This window comes from Carcharodon carcharias, chromosome 10 (genome assembly GCF_017639515.1).
Source record: "Carcharodon carcharias isolate sCarCar2 chromosome 10, sCarCar2.pri, whole genome shotgun sequence".
Lineage (NCBI taxonomy): Eukaryota > Metazoa > Chordata > Chondrichthyes > Lamniformes > Lamnidae > Carcharodon > Carcharodon carcharias.
In genome coordinates this window covers 145,248,687-145,267,123 of record NC_054476.1, presented here as the reverse complement: position 1 = coordinate 145,267,123, position 18,437 = coordinate 145,248,687, and the positions used below count along the sequence as shown (strand labels likewise).

The window sequence follows — 18,437 nt, the reverse complement described above, 5'->3', positions numbered from 1 at the left end:
AAGCACTTTGAGCGTCCTGAAGTTGTGAAATGCACTGTTCCTTTATTCTTGCTGGATCAAAGTCCTGGAACACCTGACCTAACAGCACTAGGGAGTGCACCTTCACCACATGGACTGCAGTAGTTCAAGAAGGTACCTTCTAGAGGGCAACTAGTGATGGACAATAGAATGTAGGCCTTACAAGCCACACCCATATATCCTGAGAATTTAAAAGACTTTTTCACCCAGTTCTAACAGCATTTTTCTACAGCTCTCCCAAATTCACTACCCTCTCCTTCCAATGGTATTCTTACTTCTTGAGGGTATGGAAAATGGGAACCGTTTCACTGCTGTAGGAAGGATTGCTCCATCCTGGATGGTATAGAGCTACTTGTGTTGAAGCTGCACCCATCCAAGCAAGTGGTGTGCATTTGATTACACTCCTGATTTGTCTCTTCTAGATGGTGAACAGACTTTGAGAAGGCTCAAAACTGCCCTCAAGAAATTCAGTGCACCTGAAATGATACATTTCTGATTGTAGTGATGTGCTATATAAATAGATATCTCATTTTACCTGATGTATCTCTTGCCATTAATTTTTTTCCCCAGTTGAAATTTCTTCTTCAGACGCTTTGGCAAATACTTCTCCAAATTTAGAATGGTTCTTGCTCTCTTTGGATCAATTTGGTCATTGAGGGAAAGAAACAAAAATAATTACAATGTCAGCTTCCTGTGTTTATCTTACAAGTAGAACCAGCCATGTCACGTTAAAGATTTGGATCTGTTTTAGCCTATAAGGAGTTCTTGGTAACCTAGTAGTACAGTAATGTTGAAACTGAACTGCATCAGCCATATAAATACTGAGGCTACAAGAGCAACTTACCTGAGCGAGTAACAAACCTCCTGACTACTACTATCCACAAGGCACAAGTCAGGAGTGTGATGGAGTACTCTCCATTTGCCTAGATGAGTGTGGCTCCAACAACACTTAAGAAGCTTAACATCATCCAGGACAGAGCAACCTGCTTGTTTGGCACCCCATCCACCACCTTAAACATTCATTCATTCATTCCACCATTGGTGCACAGTGACAAGCAGTGTGCACCATCTACACAGTGCACTGCAGCAACTTGCCAAGTCTCCTTTAACAGCACCTTCCAAACCTGTGACCGCACCCCCATACAATCTAGAAGGACAAGGGCAGCAGATGCATGGGGATACCATCACCTGCAAGTTCCCCTGCAGGTTACACTCTCTCCTGACTTGGAACTATTTTGCTGTTCCTTCACTTGCTGGGTCAAGATCCTGGAACTCCTCCTTAAGCACTGTGGATGTACCTAGAGTGCATAGACTGCAGCAGTTCAAGAAGGTGGCTCACCACCACCACAACCTCGGAAGCAATTAGGGATGGGCAATAAATCGGTGACACTTGTCCTATGAAAAAATGTATTTAAAGTTTGGTTGTTACTTGGCAACACTTCTTCCCAAAAGTCATCCCATCAATGCAGCTTTTGAGTTGGCTTATAAAAATTATTTTTACAAATAAGTAATCTAGTCACTAAATCTTCTATTTCCTTGATTATTTGGCTTCTCGTGAAGTTGTTAATGACTTAAATCATTAGTTAATGTTGCAGCAACAAAACAACCTGAGCTTAAGGATCAAACTTAAAATCTAATGAGTCTGCTCTGTTTCACTGTATGGGGGTTAACGTCTGTCAGCTCCCAAGATGGCTGAGTAGGTAAATACACTGCCTGGTCTGACAGTCACGCATACACTCGACGGTGGGTTGTGGGGGGGGGGGGGGGGGGGGGGGGGGAGGCGGTGGGGTGGTGGTGGTGGTCCTCACTCAGCCCTGGATCACCTGACCTGAAGGTCCCAGGTCTGGTCTTGATCTAAGCTACTTCAACGGATCACAGTTAAGGTGTTGGAAGGGAGACGAGAAACTTTGGTGCCCTTGGGTTGTGGGTAAGGAAACTTGGCTGTAATTCCCAGTCCTGATCGTTGCACTTTGATCCCTACTGGAAGTGCAGGGACTTTGAGAGAGGACTAGATCTGATTCTGCTATGATAACTCCCCTAAGGTCAATAAGCCTGGTAATGTTTACTGTTCAGGCCCCACGCATTTTTTTTTTTAATGGGTCCATGGGATGTGGGTTTTGCTAGCAAGGTTGGCATTTATTGCCCATCCATATTTGTCACCTTGAACCCCTACACCCACAGTATTGTTGGAGAGGGAGTTCCAGAACTTTGAGCCAGTGACAATGAAGATGCAGTGATACAGTTCAAAGTCAAGATGATGTGTGTCTTGAAGGGCAGCTTGCAGTGATAGTGTTCCCATGCACCTGCTACCGTTGTAGAGGTCACTGGTTGAGGGAACAAAGGATGACCACTTGAATGAGGTACTGGGGAGGAACTGCTGCCTGCAGTATGAGGCAGTGCCTTCAGGGCAGCAGGTGTGGATGTTCATGAGGTTAACATACAAATTAGGAGCAGGAGTAGGCCACTTAGCTCCTCGAGCCTGCTTTGCCATTCAACAAGACCATGGCTGATCTAATTACAACCTCAATACACATTCCCACCTACCCTGATTAACCTTTCACCCCCTTGCTTATCAAGAATCTATCTAGCTTAGTCTTTGAATATTTTTAAGGCAGCTTCCACTGCCTTTAGAGGAAGAGAGTTCCAAAGACAATCTGCAAAAAAAAAATTCTGACCTCTGTCTTAAATGAGTGACCCTTTTAATTTTAAACAGTGACCCCTAGTTCTAGATTCTCCCACGAGGGGAAACATCCTCTCTGCATCCACCCTGTCGAGGCCCCTCAGGATCTTGCAAGTTTCACTCAAGTTGTTTCTTCTTCTAAACTCTAGTGAATACAAGCCCAGTCTGTCCAACCTTTCCTCATAAGACAACCTGCCTGTTCCTGATTATTAGTCTAGTAAACCTTCTCCAAACTTCTAATGTATTTACATTTCTCCTTTTAAATAAGGTGACTGATACTGTACACAGTACTCCAGATGTGGTTGTCAATGCCCTATATAACTGAAGCATAATCTCCCTTCTTTGCAATCAATTCCCCTCGCAATAAATGATAACATTCTATTAGATTTCCTAATTACTTGCTGTACCTGCACACTAACCTGGGACACCTCTGAAACTCAGAGCTCTGCAATCTCTCACCATCTAGATAATCTTTGTTGTTCTTCCTGCCAAATTGAACTATTTCACATTTGCCCACATTCTATTCCATTTGTCAGATCTTTAGCCATTTGCTTAACCTATCTATGCCACTTTTGTAGCTTCCTTATATCCTCTTCGCAACTTATTTTCCTACCCATCTTTGTGCCATCAGTAAACTTAGCAGCTATACCTTTGGTCCCTTCATCCATGTCATTTATATAAATTGTAAAAAGTTGAGGCCCCAGCACTGATCCCTGTGGCACACTATTTGTTACATCCTGCCAGAAAAAGACCCATTTATGGCTACCCTCTGTTTTCTGTTAGCTAGCCAATCTTCTATCCATGCCAATTAAGCTTCTCCCAATTTGAATCCTGGTGTCAAGCTGTTGGGAGAAGCGCATTGTGGTACCTGTAGTTTCCAGATGTTCTTGCTGTCTTTGGAAATGTTCTCCACCGTCTCCCCCATCAGAGCGATCAGCATATTCAGCAGGAGGATGAAGGTTAGAACGACATACACCACAAGGAGGAAGAGGAAAAGCTGTGGGTATTTTGCTTGTCTCTGTACTTCCAGATCACCCAGTCCAATGGTTAACTTGAAGAGCTCCAGTATTGCAATGCAGAAACTGTCAAAAGGGCTACACTCCCCATTTTTGAAGCATCCCTGAATCAGGGAGGCAAGTGCTGTTGGTGTCAAAGTTTACATGTGTGAAGAAAGTGAAATTGAAGCTGAACTACCTCACATTAAGTTTGGGTACCCTTGATTTGTTTTCTCTCTTTCCCCACCCAACCCATTTCCTCCCCTATCTGACACTCCTTTCATCCCCTCTCGCTCCGCCTCTCTCACACGGTCTCTCTCTTTCCTCCCACCCCCATATGGGTTTCCATAGCATCACCATTTTAACTGGAGGAAGCTCATGTTGTCAAATGAGAAGGTCAATTTTTTATTTATTCACTTGTGGGCTGTGCATTTATTGCCCGTTCCTACTGTCTTTAAGGTGGTGTTGAGCTGGTATCTTGAACCGCTCTCATCTGTGAGTGCACACCCATAGTACGTTTGGGACTCTTTCAAGCCTTATGGGTCAGGTTTAGTCAGGCAGGGGAAGGTAGTAGTGGATGTGGACTAGTTAGGTCTTTGTGCTGGGTAGAACCAGAGAGCCTTCTGGCCAGTCTGGTGGGGGAGCAGAAGTGTAGAGGGATTGTGTTGGATCCTGGTCACTAGTATGTTGGGACTTATGGATCAAGGTTGCACGCTTGTTTTGGGATGGCCGAGTTGGTACAATCAACACAGTTGACCAGCAGCCAGTTCTTACGTGGAACACACTCTGTTTATTTACAAAGGTATTCAGCAGCTACATTTGTGTGCTTTCAACTCACCCTGTCTCCATACTTCTGACTACTAACTCAGACTACTGAGTACAGAGGTAGCTTGTGTTGCTACTCCATTGGTTACAAGATCATGTGATCTTCCTTTATAACATCCCCCTTAAAGGTATATTACACATTACGCAAACCATAATTACACATTTCCCCCCCCCCTTACTCAGGAATACATTTTACGTTTACAAGAGCAATTTTCTCAAAATAGCAAATTACTTACACAGATAAGTAATTTACAAATTTAGTCTTTCTGGGGGTTTCCTTATACATGTAGAACATCTCCGCTCCACAATTTCAGTAGCTTTGTCAGGAGCCTCCGATTCTCGAGTTCCCTGAACATCAGGTTCTTCAACAGGCACCTGCAGATCTGTTTCCTCGACTCTTGCAGGTACAACTGACACATCTGTACTAAGTTGAGTTCTCTCAGCAAGAAATGTTGACTCAGTCATGAACAGTGGTGGAATCATTTCTTGGGGATTTCTTTCTTCCTTAGATGTTCCTTATGTCTCCATATGACTCAGCCTTCCACCTTTTAATGTGGTAAGATAGAGGAAAGTCACTGCACTTATTTCACCTGGTAACCACTTTGGTTCTTCTCCAAAGTTCTTCACATATACCGTCTCTTTCCCCGGTAAGCTTCCTGTCACAACTAAGCCAGTCATGTCTAGTCTTCTGACTTCCTTGACTCCTTTTCACCTTCCCTGCTAAGTTTGGCATTATTGAGCTCAATCTTGCCCTGAGATGGCGTTTCATCAATAATTCCACAGGTGTGACACCTGTTGTTGTGAGGGGTGGTTCTATAATGGTAAAGAAAGTGTGCTAGCTTGGTCGCTATGGAATCTCCAATTAATCTCTTCATGCCAGCCTTGAATGTTTAAACTGCCCTTTCATGCAGTGCATTCTAGGAAGGGTGGTATGGTGAAGTTTTTACACGAGTAATACTGCTGAAACTCAGTACTCGTAAATGCCGTGCCGTTATCAGATACGACCACTTCTGGTAGTCTGTGAATGGCAAAACTTTGACGTAGCTTCTCAATTGTAGCAGAAGACATTGGTGACTTCACCTCAGATGTCCATCTATTTTTAGTGGGCATCCGCAATAAGCAGAAACATTGATTACTTGGGACCTTTTCATGGGAACAATGTGTAATTGTATCCATGGCCTTCCTGGCTACTCCCTAGAGTGTACAGAGCTGTTGGAGGTAATTTTTGCAATTGCTGACACTGCACACAATTCTTCACTATTTCTCCATCCATCCCAGGCGACCATAGATAGCTGCATGCTATGGTCTTCATTCGGGAAATTCCTGGATGTGCAACGTATAGTTCAATCAACAATGGCTTTCTTCCTTTTGGAGGAACAATCACTCATGCTCCCCACAATAAGATACCATCTTGGCTGGTTATTTCATGTCTTGTGTTTGAAATGGGTGTACCTACACCACATGGACTGCAGCGGTTCAAGAAGCCAGCTCACCACCACCACCACCTCAAGGGCAACTAGGGATGGGAATAAATGCTGGCCCAGCCAGCAAAGCCCACATCCCGTGAATGAATAAAAAAAAATGTACGGTTTCATTTCATCAGATACCTGCTCTTGTGTCCAACCATGAAGCACTTATTCTCATACTTTGGATAAGAATGGGTCTCGAATTGTCCAGTCGCTGGTCTGTCTCACAGATATCAGAGATAAATCTAAGAATTTCGACAACAAAACTAGCTCTTGTGGAACTGAGACATCTTCATCTTTTTCTTGTAAGGTCAAACAACTCAATGCATCAGCGTTTGCAATTTGATTCCCAGGCCTACAGGCAAAAGAATACTCATGTTGCCAGGATTAATGCCCATTGTTGTATTCTTGCTGAGGCTATGGGTGGTATAGCCTTGTCTTTGCTTAATAATCTGAGCAATGGCTTGTGGTCTGAAATGTCAAATGACAGCTGTGTACATACTGGTGAAATTTGACACCAACGATGATTGACAGGCCTTTTTCTATCTGAGTATCTATTTTCCGTTGTGGTAAGTGCTCTTGAGACATAAACTATAGTCTTTGCCATTCTCCATTCAATAGGAGAGCACTGCTCCCTCTCCGTAGGGAAGTGCGTCACATGTCAACACCAGTTCTTTTCCCTGGTCATAATGTACTAATAGGTTAAATGAGTGCAGCAATTTTTTTACCTTTTTCAAGAAAGCTTTCTGTGGTGTCTCAAGACCAACGTTGGTTCTTTTGGAGTATATAATGTAGGGGGCCAGTTCTGTAGACAAATTGGGTATAATTGATCATTCCCAAGAACGATTTGAACTCGGTGTTCTTTGGCACAGGTGTCTCTCTTATGGCCCTCACTTTTTCCTCAACCGGGTGGAGGCCCTGTGGATTTACCCAGTGACCCAAATAGATTATCTCCCTTGCTTGGAACGTGCACTTTTTTTTTAAATGCACTCCAGCCTGCAAGGAACATTTTAAGACTTCTAAGTTTGCCAAATGCCCCTTTTCAGTGTGTCCTGTCATCAGAACATCTAAATGAACTACAACATGGGGCAATCCCTGCAGTAAACTTTCCATTGTTCTCTGGGATATGGCACAAGCTGAGGAGACTCCCAAAGGGAAACAGGTATAGAGGCACGACCCTTTGTGTATTGTGATTTAATTTCCTGGGAGGCCTCCTCTAACCCTAATTGTTAATGAGAATGACTCAAATCAAATTTTGTGTAGCTTAGCATATAGGCCTTCGATTTTTGGTATGGGGTGCCTGTCTGCTTAGCCACTTCATTGACTGTCAATTCGTAGTCTCCACAAATTTGAACACTTCGGTTGAGTTTAAGGATGGGGACTATTGGTGCTGCCCATTCTGAGAACTGCAGTTTGTATAATGCCCAATTTCTCTAATCTGTCCAATTCGGTGTCGACCTCCCGAAGTGCATAAGATACTGGTCTTGCCTTCATGAATCGGGGCGGGGGGTTGCCTCTGGATCCACATTAATTTTTTCTTAGACCCTGGATCTTCCCAAGTTTGTCCATGAAGACTGAGGCATGTTTTTGTAGTAGCTCTGGTAACCCACTTGCTCTCAGCTGCAATATTTCAGCCCATTCTAACTTAATCTCCTTTAGCCAGTTTCATCCAAGGAGACTTGGCCCCTTGCCTGCTACAGCCATCAAGTTTTACTGATTGGCTACTGTAATGGATAGTAGCTCTACTTATGCCTTTTGACTTGGATGTCGTCACCTGTGTAAGTTTTTAATTTTGGCATCAGTCTCTTCTAAATTTAATTTATATTTACCATAATCAGATATTTGAAAGTGTGTTCACCAATCTCAGTACTGGAAATTCCTGTGCCTACTCCCATTCTAATAAGTCTGTCATTTACCTTCACTGTTACATATATTGGTTCTGTTTTTCCAACCTTCAAAATAAGTAATGAATAAATTTATTTATTTTTTTTTTTATTCATTCATGGGATGTGGGCTTTGCAGGCTCGGCCAGCATTTGTTGCCCTTGAGAAGGTGGTGGTGAGCTGCCTTCTTGAACCACTGCAGTCCATGTGATGTAGATGCACCCTCAGTGCTGTTAGGAAGGGAGTTCCAGGATTTTGACCCAGCGACATTGAAGGAACGGAGATATATTTCCAAGTCGGGATGATGAGTGATTTCGGGGGGAACTTCCAGGTGGTGGTATTCCCATCTATCTGCTGCCCTTGTCCTACTAGGTGGTGCTGTCAAAGGAGCATTGGTGAATTCCTGCAGTGCATCTTGTAGGTGGGACACACTGCTACTATTGTGCGTCGGTGCTGGAGAGAGTGAATGTTTATGGATGTGGTGCCAGTCAAGCAAGCTGCTTTGTCCTGGATGGTGTCAAGCTTCTTGAGTGTTATGGGAGCTGCATTCATCCAGGCAAGTGGAGAGTATTCCATCACACTCCTGACTTGTGCCTTGTAGATGGTGGACAGGCTTTGAGGAGTGAGGAGGTGAGTTACTCATCGCAGGATTCCTAGCCTCTGACCTGCTCTTGTAGCCACAGTATTTATATGGCTAGTCCAGTTCAGTTTCAGCTCAATGGTAACCCCCAGGATGTTAGTGGAGGATTCAGTGATGGTAATGCCATTGAACATAAGGGGGCAATGGTTGAATTCTCTCTTGTTGGAGATGGTCGTTGCCTGACAATTGTGTGGCATGAATGTTACTTACTATTTATCAGCCCAGGCCTGGATATTGTCCAGGTCTTGCTGCATTTGGGGATGGACTGCTTCAGTATCTGAGGAGTCGTGAATGGTGCTCAACATTGTGCAATCATCAGCGAACATCCCCACTTCTGACCTTTTGGAAGGAAGGTCATTGGTGAAGCAGCTGAAGTTGGTTCGGCTGAGGACACTAGCCTGAGGAACTCCTGCAGTGATGTCCTGGAGCTGAGATGACTGACCTCCAACGACGACAACCAACTTCCTTTGTGCTAGGTATGAGTCTGACCAGCGGAGAGTTTTCCCCCGGATTCCCATTGACTTCAGTTTTGCTAGGACTCCTTGATGTCGAGGGCAGTAACTCTTGCCTCACCTTGGGAGTTCAGCTCTTTTGTCCATTTTTGAACCAAGGCTGTAATGAGGTCAGGAGCTGGGTGGCCCTGGTGAAACCCAAACTGGGCGTCAGTGAGCAGGTTATTGCTAAGCAAGTGCTGCTTCATTATTGAAGACCCCTTCCATTATTATACTGATGAGGGAGAGCAGACTGGGCGGTAATTGGCCAGGTTGGATGTGTCCTACCTTTTTATGTACAGGACCTACCTGGGCAATTTTCCACTTAGCCGGGTAGATGCCAGTATTGAAGCTGTACTGGAACAGCTTGGCTAGGAGTACAGCAAATTCTTGAGCACAAGTCTTCAATACTATTGCCAGGATGTTGTCAGGGCCCATAGCCTTTGCACTATCCAATGCCTTCAGCCATATCTCGATACCACGTGGAGTGAATTGAATTGGCTGAAGAGTGGCACCCGTTATGCTGCGGACCTCCTGGAGGAGGTCAAGATGGATCATCCACTCGGCTCTTCTGGCTGAAGATTGTGTGGCAAATGCTTCAGCCTTTTGCACTGATGTTCTGAGTTCCTCCATCATTGAGGATGGGATTATTTGTGGAGCCTCCTCCTCCAGAGAGTTGTTTAATTGTCCACCACCATTCATGACTGGATGTGGCAGGACTGCAGAGCTTAGATCTGATCTGTTGCTTGTGGGATCACTTAGCTCTGTCTATCACTTGCTGCTTATGCTGTTTGGCACACAAGTAATCACCAGTTTCACCAGGTTGACATTTCATTTTTAGGTATGCTTGATGCTGCTCCTGTCATGCCCCCCTACACTTTTCATTAAACCCAAGCTTTATCATAATGGTAAAGTGGGGGATATGCCGGGCCATGAGGGTACAGATTGTGTTCAAGTACAATTCTGCTGCTGCTGATGGCCCACAGTGCCTCATGGATGCCCAGACTTGAGTAGCTAGTTGTGTTCAAAATCTATCCCATTTAGCATGGTGGTAGTGCCACACAACATGTTAGAGATTATCAATGTGAAGGTGGGTCTTCGTCTCCACAACGAGTGTGCGGTGGTCACTTCTACTGATACTGTCATAGACAGATGCATCTGCGGCAGGCAGGTTGGTGAGGATGGGGTCAAGTCTGTTTTTCCCTCTTGGTTCCCTCCCCACCTCGTGCAAACCCAGTCTAGCAGTTATCCTTTCGGACTCGGCCAGCTCGGTAAGTAGTAATGCTACTGAGCCACTCTTGCTGATAGACACTGAAGTCCCCTAACCAGAGTGCATTCTGTGCCCTTGCCACCCTCGGTGCTTCCTCCAAGTGGTGTTCAACATGGAGGAGCACTGATTCATTGGCTGAGGGAGGGCGGTACATGGTAATCAGCAGGAGGTTTCCATGCCTGAGTTTGACCTAATGCCATGAGACTTCATGGAGTCTGGACTCATTGTTGAGGACTCCCAGGGCAATTCCCTCTTGACTGTGTACCACTGTGCCACCACCTCTGCTGGGCCTGTCCTATCAGTGGGATAGGACATACCCAGGGATGGTGATGGTGGCGCCTGGGACGTTGTCTGTAAGGTTTATGATTCCGTGAGGATGACTATGTCAGGCTGTTGCTTGACTAGCCTGTGAGACAGCTCTCCCAATTTTGGCACTAGCCCCCAGATATTAGTAAGGAGGACTTTGTAGGGTTGCCAGGACTGAGATTACCATTGTCGCCAAGGTTGATGCCAGGTGGTCTGTCCAGTTTCATTCCTTTTCTGAGGCTTTGCAGCGGCTTGTTGCAACTGAGTGGTTTGCTAGGCCATTTCAGAGGGCATTTAAGAGTCAACCACATTGCTGTGGGTCTGGAGTCACATGTAGGCCAGATTTCCTACAGGACATCAGTGAACCAGATGGGTTTTTACAACAATCAACAATGGTTCCATGGTCATCTTCCAGACTTTTATTGAATTAAATTTCTGCTGTGGCAGGATTCAGACCCAGGTCCCCAGAGCATTACCCCGGGTCTCCGGATTATTAGTCCAGCGACAATACCACTATGCCATCGCCTCCGCAATATCTGAATTTGCTGCTTCAGGCTCTTCTATATTGTAGATCTCATGGTGTTTTTTCTTCTGTTTGAAAGTCCGCCTGATTCTTTCTTTGCACTGTCTCATTAGGTGTCCTTTTCAATGACAGTAAAAACATTTGATTTTGGTTTTTAAATTGCTAATCGTTAAGGTTATTTGCTTTCACCTCTGCAATTATTCCTTGTTTTCACTGCTAAGTCATTTCTTTTCTTCTTTGTCTGCTAGCAGTGGCTGTTTTCTCTCGGCAGAGCCTTGCATTTTCGCGCCCTTTTTGGCTGGGGCTTCCTGGAGGATGGTGCCATTTTGCGCTCAATGTATGGCTTTCAAATCCCTTACTGCACTTTCCACGGCCAGTGCTATCTCTAGCACCATCTTGAATCCAAATTTGTTTCAGACAGTAATCCCTTCTGAATTGTGTCCTCATTCACACCACACACTAAACGATCTCTGAGCATGTTGTTTAAAGATGTACCAAACTTGCAATGTTCTGTTAACTGTTTCAAACTTGCCACATAACAAGCAACAGTCTTCCCCGGGGCTCTATATCTTGAGTTAAATTTGAAACGTTGCCTCGTTACCGTGGGCTGTGGCTGGTAACGACCCTTTACAAGGTCCACCAAGTCATCAAAACTTTGAATCTGGGGCACTGGGTGCCATCAAATTTGGAATCAATCCATAGGCTTTAGTCCCACATGTGGATAAGAGGATCGTTTGTCTCTTCTCCCGCATTGTTGTTTGCTTGGAAAAAGAACGCGAGACGTTCAATATAATGCGACCAATCATCTGTGGCTGGATCGAAAAGGATCAATTCTTCTGAATTGTGGCAGTCTGAGAGAGGATTGCTTCAATGACTAGGATGGAAATCCTACTTACAATTGCCGTGTGAGGTACAGCCTGATTTTATTTCTCTGGATTCCCTTCATTAAGTTGTTTTATTCTCGAAGCCAGTTTATTGTATCTTCGCTTTTCTTCTTGCTTTTTTCCTTGTTGCCAATTTGTTGGGAATTATGGATCCGGGTCGCACACTTGTTTTGGGATGGCCAAGTTGGTATAATCGACAGAGTTGACCAGTAGACAGTTCTTATGTGGAACACATTCTGTTTATTTACAAAGGTACTCAGCAGCTACCCCTGTGTGCTTTCACTCAAACCCTGTCTCAATATTTCTCCTGACTAACTCAGACTGCTGACTACAGAGGTACCTCATGGTTCTCCTCTATTGGTTACATAAGATCATGTGGTTTTCCTTTTATAACATCCTCCTTAAAGGTATACGACACATTACACAAAATCATAATTACCACAGATTGGATGTCCAGCGTGAGAAGGAGACAGTCAGGGCCAGGAAACTCCTGAACTGTCAAAGCAGCAGAGGGTGTCGGAAGAGTCAGGACTGGTGTTTTTTAAATCTCCATCAGGATCTATTTTCGGTGGCAAAGCTAACGTTTTAAACAATGCTGGGATGCTGTAATGGAAATCTGGCAATGGAATTGGGATCAGTAAATGTAGTAAGACAATGGCTTAATCTGCAAAGAAATAGTCTCTAGGTCTGGGTTCTTTCAGTCAATGTGGCATTCGGTCGGCTGCCCTTTTGCTGAGATTGTTCTGTTTAGTCTGTGGACTGTCAAGGGAAATAACTAGTTCAAACATTCGATACAAAATTTACCTGCAGCAAATCCGATTAGGAACAGTAAGTAGATGGACAGGAATCGGACAACATCAGTTAACAGAATCTGAAAGAGTGAAAACAAGAACTATGATTCAACAGGATCCATGATTATATTGGGAAGCCATTCTCACTCTACTTGGTTTATTTGTACTACCCAAACTAAGAATTGTTTCGATTTGAGGAGTAAAATGCCACGTCCAGCCATTCTTGATTGCCACCTAGTCAGCGGTCTGCCTTGATCTTGCTAACCTGTTGTTGCAAGATGACAGGTATTGGGGAGGTAACACCCAAGGACTAGAGAGGCAAAGGCTGTGGGGTAAGGTGTCTCAACATTTAATTATGTGTGTGGAGCCAGATTATTGTGGATTGGCATATGTGAAACTGGCTATACTGTTTAAAAATGTGAATGCTTTTCTATTTCCAGCCTGCAATGTTTGTGTCCACCACTGCCTGATTTGAAAATTGTTCAAATCCCTCCATAGCCTTGCCTCTCCCAATTGCTCTAGCCTCCTACAACCCTTCAAGAACTCCATTTTTAAGTCTGTTATGAAACCCACACTACCTTGTCATCACTATTGACTGCTGTGCCTACTACAAGTTTGGCCCCGGAACCTTGTTCTTCCCCTAACCTAAATCTCACCACTTCTCCTTTTAAGACTGCTTAAAACATTCCTCTTTGTCTGAGACTTTGGGTACCTGGTCCTAATGTCTTTGGCTTGGTTTAAATTTTGCTGTTATAAAGCTCCTGTGAAATACCTTTTGGGTTGTCTTCCTATGTTGAAACTGCTACATGAATGCAAGTTGTTCATGTGGACTTTTTCTCATTCTCCATTGTTTATCTATATCTCTCACCTTCTCACTTCCCTCTCCAGCAACACTTCTGTCTCTTGGATGTCCATTATGTTGTTCTGCCCCCTTCAACTAGCTTTCCTTGCTCAATTCCATTACCTCAATTCCTCAGACTTCATCCACCTTCCCCTTCTCCTCTGAACATAACTCTGAATCATGTAAGCTTGGTTTTGGAGTTTGCTCCTACCTTCTGTAGCATGACGCTGTAGATTCCCATGCTCTGGAATCCCCGTGTGTAGTACAGGATGTTAATCCAGCCGAGAGCCATAGCCCCCACTCGTGCTGCCAGATGGAGATCCACACTTGCCCAATCTAATATGGTGCAGGAGATCACCAGCCCAGCCTGGAAAATGCTGAAAGGGAAAAGATAGATCTTGTATAAATCAAGTACTTTTTTCAGGTGTAGGTGCTCTCAAACAGCAAGGTAATAATAAGGGTTTTTACTGAGGTGTTGGTTGAGGGTTAAATGTTAGTCCAGGGTACTGTGCTTCGATATAGTGGCCACAAGGTCTTTTCTGTCATCCTGAGGGGGAAAGAGGTCTTATCCAAAAGACCACTTCAGACAGCACCGCATTCCTTCAATACTGCAGCGCTGTCAGCCTAGATTTTTACGTCGAAACTCTCAAATCCAAGAGCTTGGTTGAAAGGATGGCTTTCTAATCCCCAAGGAATCCTGTCCCCATTGGAGCTCTTGCAGATAATCAGCAAACCCAAAAGATGGAGGTTTCATATTGATGATCTGGGTAGCTCAACCAGCCTTTGGCTGGTTACCTTTGTCTCTTTGTGCTAAGGATGCATCTTGGATGATCCACCATTCCCTATTACCAGCCGAGATTATATATTCAAACCTTTTGAGACTCAAAATTTTACCATTTCTTTATTAACAAGGGAGCCTTGTACTATTCCTTTCAGCCATTAATATAGTTTACTCACAACAGAATGTGGAACCAGGCATCTGTCATTATTGATTGGAGGTCAGAAAGTCTCAACTGGGCTAGCATTACCACCTAGAAAAGATAAATAAAACATTTATGTGTTCTTTAATATCAAATGCTACCAACATAATGTAATCCAAGTGAATAAAAAATACCTCAACAAAGCTAACCAAACTCATTTAAAAATCATCCCAACTCTACACTAAGATGAGCCAATGCAACCTTTTTCAAAATTTTTACCTATATGATAATCTTTTAAATGAAAACCAAATCAACAAAATTGGGATAAATCAGGCACAGCCCCTAATTCAGGTCAGCTGTAAAACCAAGGACAAAGTTTAAAGGAACCTTACAAACTTTAAATCAAAATGTGATTAAAGGGGTCAACAAAACACCCCAGTCCCCGCGGTGCCCACCGAGCATGGAAGGCCTCGAGAGTGTCAGCAGACACCGCGTGCTCCCTCTCCAGGGACATCCAGCAGTGAACGTAGCCGCGGAAGAGGGACAAACAATCGGGCGGGACTCCCCCGTCGATCGCCCGCTGCCTGGACCTGTTAATGGCCAACTTGGCCAGGCCCAGGAGCAGGTTCACGAGGAGGTCCTCCTCCTTCCCGACCCCCTTCCGCACCGGGTGCCCATAGATCAGGAGCGTGGGGCTGAAGTGCAAACAAAACATCAATAAAAGGTTTTTCAAGTAACTAAAAAGGGAGTGCAGCCTACAACACCCTATGTATACATGGTCCACGGACTCCACAAGACCGCAAAAAGGGCACGTGTCCTGAGAGTCCGTGAACCTATGCATCCTCTTATTATAGGGGACTGCTGCATGCAACACCCTCCAACCCAGGTCCCCGATAGAAAGGGGGAGGACACCTCCGTAGAGGGCCTCCCATCGGGGGCCTCCGCCGCCGGACGGCAACAAGGCACGCCAGGGCGCGTCCGGGCGACGGACAAGGGCGAGAAAATGGAAGGTGTGCAGCAGCAGTCCGTACAAAAAGCCCCTCTTTGCCGTGCCAAAAGGCACGGAGGGCATGTCCCCGAGGCGGCTCATATTGCGGGGCACCAGCACCCGAGGGAGGGTTCGGGGCTTGGGGCCAATGTGGAATTCTGTCCGAACAGGGGAACGTTCAGACGGAAGACCACCACGCACCTGGGCCACCTTTACCTATATGATAATCTTTTAAATGAAAACCAAATCAACAAAATTGGGATAAATCAGGCACAGCCCCTAATTCAGGTCAGCTGTAAAACCAAGGACATTTACCTATATGATGGTGCCATTGGAAAGTCAGCATTTATTGTCCCTTGTTAATTATCCTTGAGAAGATGATGGACAGCTGCCTTTGGCTTGTTAAGCTACTTTACAGGCAATTGAGCAAATCACATTGATGTGGCTCTGGAGTCACTTGAGGCCAGCCAGCAAGGCTGGCTACTTTCCTGAAGGATACGAGTGAACCGGTTGGTTTTTTTTGCAATAATTCAATAGCTTTGTAATCACCAGTGCTGATATGATACTAGCTTTTTAATCTAGATTTATTTAATTAACTGAATCCCATTTGCAAATTGCTATCATGGGATTTGATCACATATCTCTGGGTCATTAGTCAAGGCCTCTGGATGACTAGTCCAGTAACATAACCACAATGCCACTGTAATTGTAGCAGAAAACTAACCCGACTCATCAAAATCAAGTTAGACTTAACATGGTATAACAAAATATTATCTAATCCCATATTATACAAATCAAACATACAATGCCCCAAAACTACAGCATAGCACAACACAAAATATGCCAAATTATAACATAGACTAGTTCAACACAACCAGGTACAACTCCGTTTAGGTCATCAGATATTCCAGGACAGAATCAAAACCATAAAGTGCAGGAGTTGACCCATCTAGCCCCTTGAGTCTGCTCCCCTGTTCAGTTTGAAAATGAGAAATTTGGGTCAGATACAACTGTGCTAAACTTAAATAAGGGTAATTACAAATGAATGAGGGCAGTGTTGGCTGGGGTGGACTGAGAAAGAAGTTTAGCAGAAAAGACGGTTAATGAACCATGGCAGATGTTTAAGAAAAAAAAGTAGTTCATGACTCTCAGCAAAGATATCCCGGTGAGGAAGAAGGATTCTAGGAAGGGGATAAACCAATTGAAAGAAAAAACATACGATGTGGCAAAAATTAGTGGTAAACAAGAGGATTGGGAAAGTTTTTAAAAAAATTTAAAGTTACCAAAAAAATAAGAGGGAGAAAACAAACTTTAAGGGTAAACTAGCAAGTAATGTAAAAATGGACAGTAAGAGCTTCTTTAAATATACAAAAAGGAAGAGAGGTGCCAAAGTGAACATAGGCCCCTTCGAGAATGAGGCTGGAGAAATAATAATGGGGAAATGGTGGTGTTGAATAAATACTTTTGCATCAGTCTTCATGGTAGAAGACACTAATAGAATTCCAAGAATACTAAATAAGGGGCAAAGAGTGGGGCAGGTGGGGGAGGGAAATAAACACAACTCAGAAAAAGTACTAGAGAAACTAATGGAGCTAAACGCCAATAAATCTCCTGGACCTGATGGGTTGCATTCTAGGATATTAAAAGAAGTAGCTACAGAGATGGTGGACGTACTGGTAGTAACCTTCCAAGAATCCTTTAGATTCCGGAAAAGTCCCAGAATATTGGAAAACTGCCAAAGTGACACCCTTATTCAAAAAGAGAGGGAGATTTTAAAAAAGCAGGTAACTATAGGCCAGTTAGCATAACATCCGTCGTTGGGAAAATGTTAGAGTCTATTATAAAGGATGTAATAGCAGAGCATTTAGAAATACATGATATAATCAAGCAGAGTCAGCATAGCTTCATGGAGGGGAAATCATGCCTGACAAATTTATTAGAATTCTTTGAGGAGGTAACAAGCAGGATAGATAAAGGAGAACCAGTAGATGTAATATATTTGGATTTCCAAAAGGCATTCGATAAGGTGCCACACACAAGGCTACTTAAGAAGAGCCCATGGTGTTGAAGGTAGGATATTAACATGGATAGAGGATTGGCTAACTAATAGGAGACAGAGTTGAGATAAGAGGGCATTATCAGGATGGCAACCTGTAACTAATGGAGTGCCACAGGGATCAGTGCTGGGGCCACAATTATTTACAATATATATTAATGACTTGGATGAGGGAAGTGAATGTACTATCTCCAAGTTTGCAAATAATACAAAAATAGATGGGAAGGCAAGTGGTGAGGATGACACAAGGAGTCTACAGAGGGATATAAACAGATTAAGTGAGTGGGCAAAAACTTGGCAGATGGAATATAATGTGGGAAAACATGAGGTTATGCACTTTGGCAGGAAGAATACAGGAGCTGAATATTACTTAAATGGAGAAATACTGAAGAAAGCTACAGCACAGAGGGATTTGGGGGTCCTCATACACAAATCCCAAAAAGGTAGCATACAAGTTCAACAGGTAACAGGGAAGGCAAATAGAATGTTGGCCTTTATTTCAAAGGGAATGGAGTATAAAAATAGGGAAGTCTTGCTAAAACTATACAAGGCACTCGTTAGACCACACCTAGAATACTGTGAACAGTTTTGGTCCCCTTATCTAAGGAAAGATTTACTGGCATTGGAGGCAGTCCAGAGAAGGTTCACTAGGTTGATCCCGGGTATGGAGGGATTTTCTTATGGGAAGAGGTTGAGTAGGCTGGGCCTGTACTCATTGGAGTTTAGAAGAGTGAGTGGTGACCTTATTGAAACATATAAGATTCTTAGTGGGCTTGACAGGGTAGATGCTGAGATGTTGTTTCCCCCTTGTGGGAGAATCTAGGACCAGTGGGCATAATCTCAGTAAGGGCTGCCCATTT

The 18,437-nt window shown here is 44.0% G+C and overlaps 1 protein-coding gene across 1 annotated transcript in view; it reads right to left on the bottom strand.

Moving 5' to 3' along the window:
* The window catches only part of LOC121283602 (transient receptor potential cation channel subfamily V member 3-like), a 48,977-nt gene that overhangs the window by 2,046 nt on the left and 28,494 nt on the right, over positions 1-18,437 (bottom strand). Inside the window, exons 11-15 of the mRNA XM_041198365.1 lie at positions 14,571-14,644; positions 13,825-13,990; positions 12,786-12,852; positions 3,567-3,838; positions 554-651 (exon numbers count right to left, since the gene is read on the bottom strand). Of these exons, the coding sequence (XP_041054299.1) occupies positions 554-651; positions 3,567-3,838; positions 12,786-12,852; positions 13,825-13,990; positions 14,571-14,644 (677 nt within the window). The remainder of the gene's footprint in view (positions 1-553; positions 652-3,566; positions 3,839-12,785; positions 12,853-13,824; positions 13,991-14,570; positions 14,645-18,437) is intronic.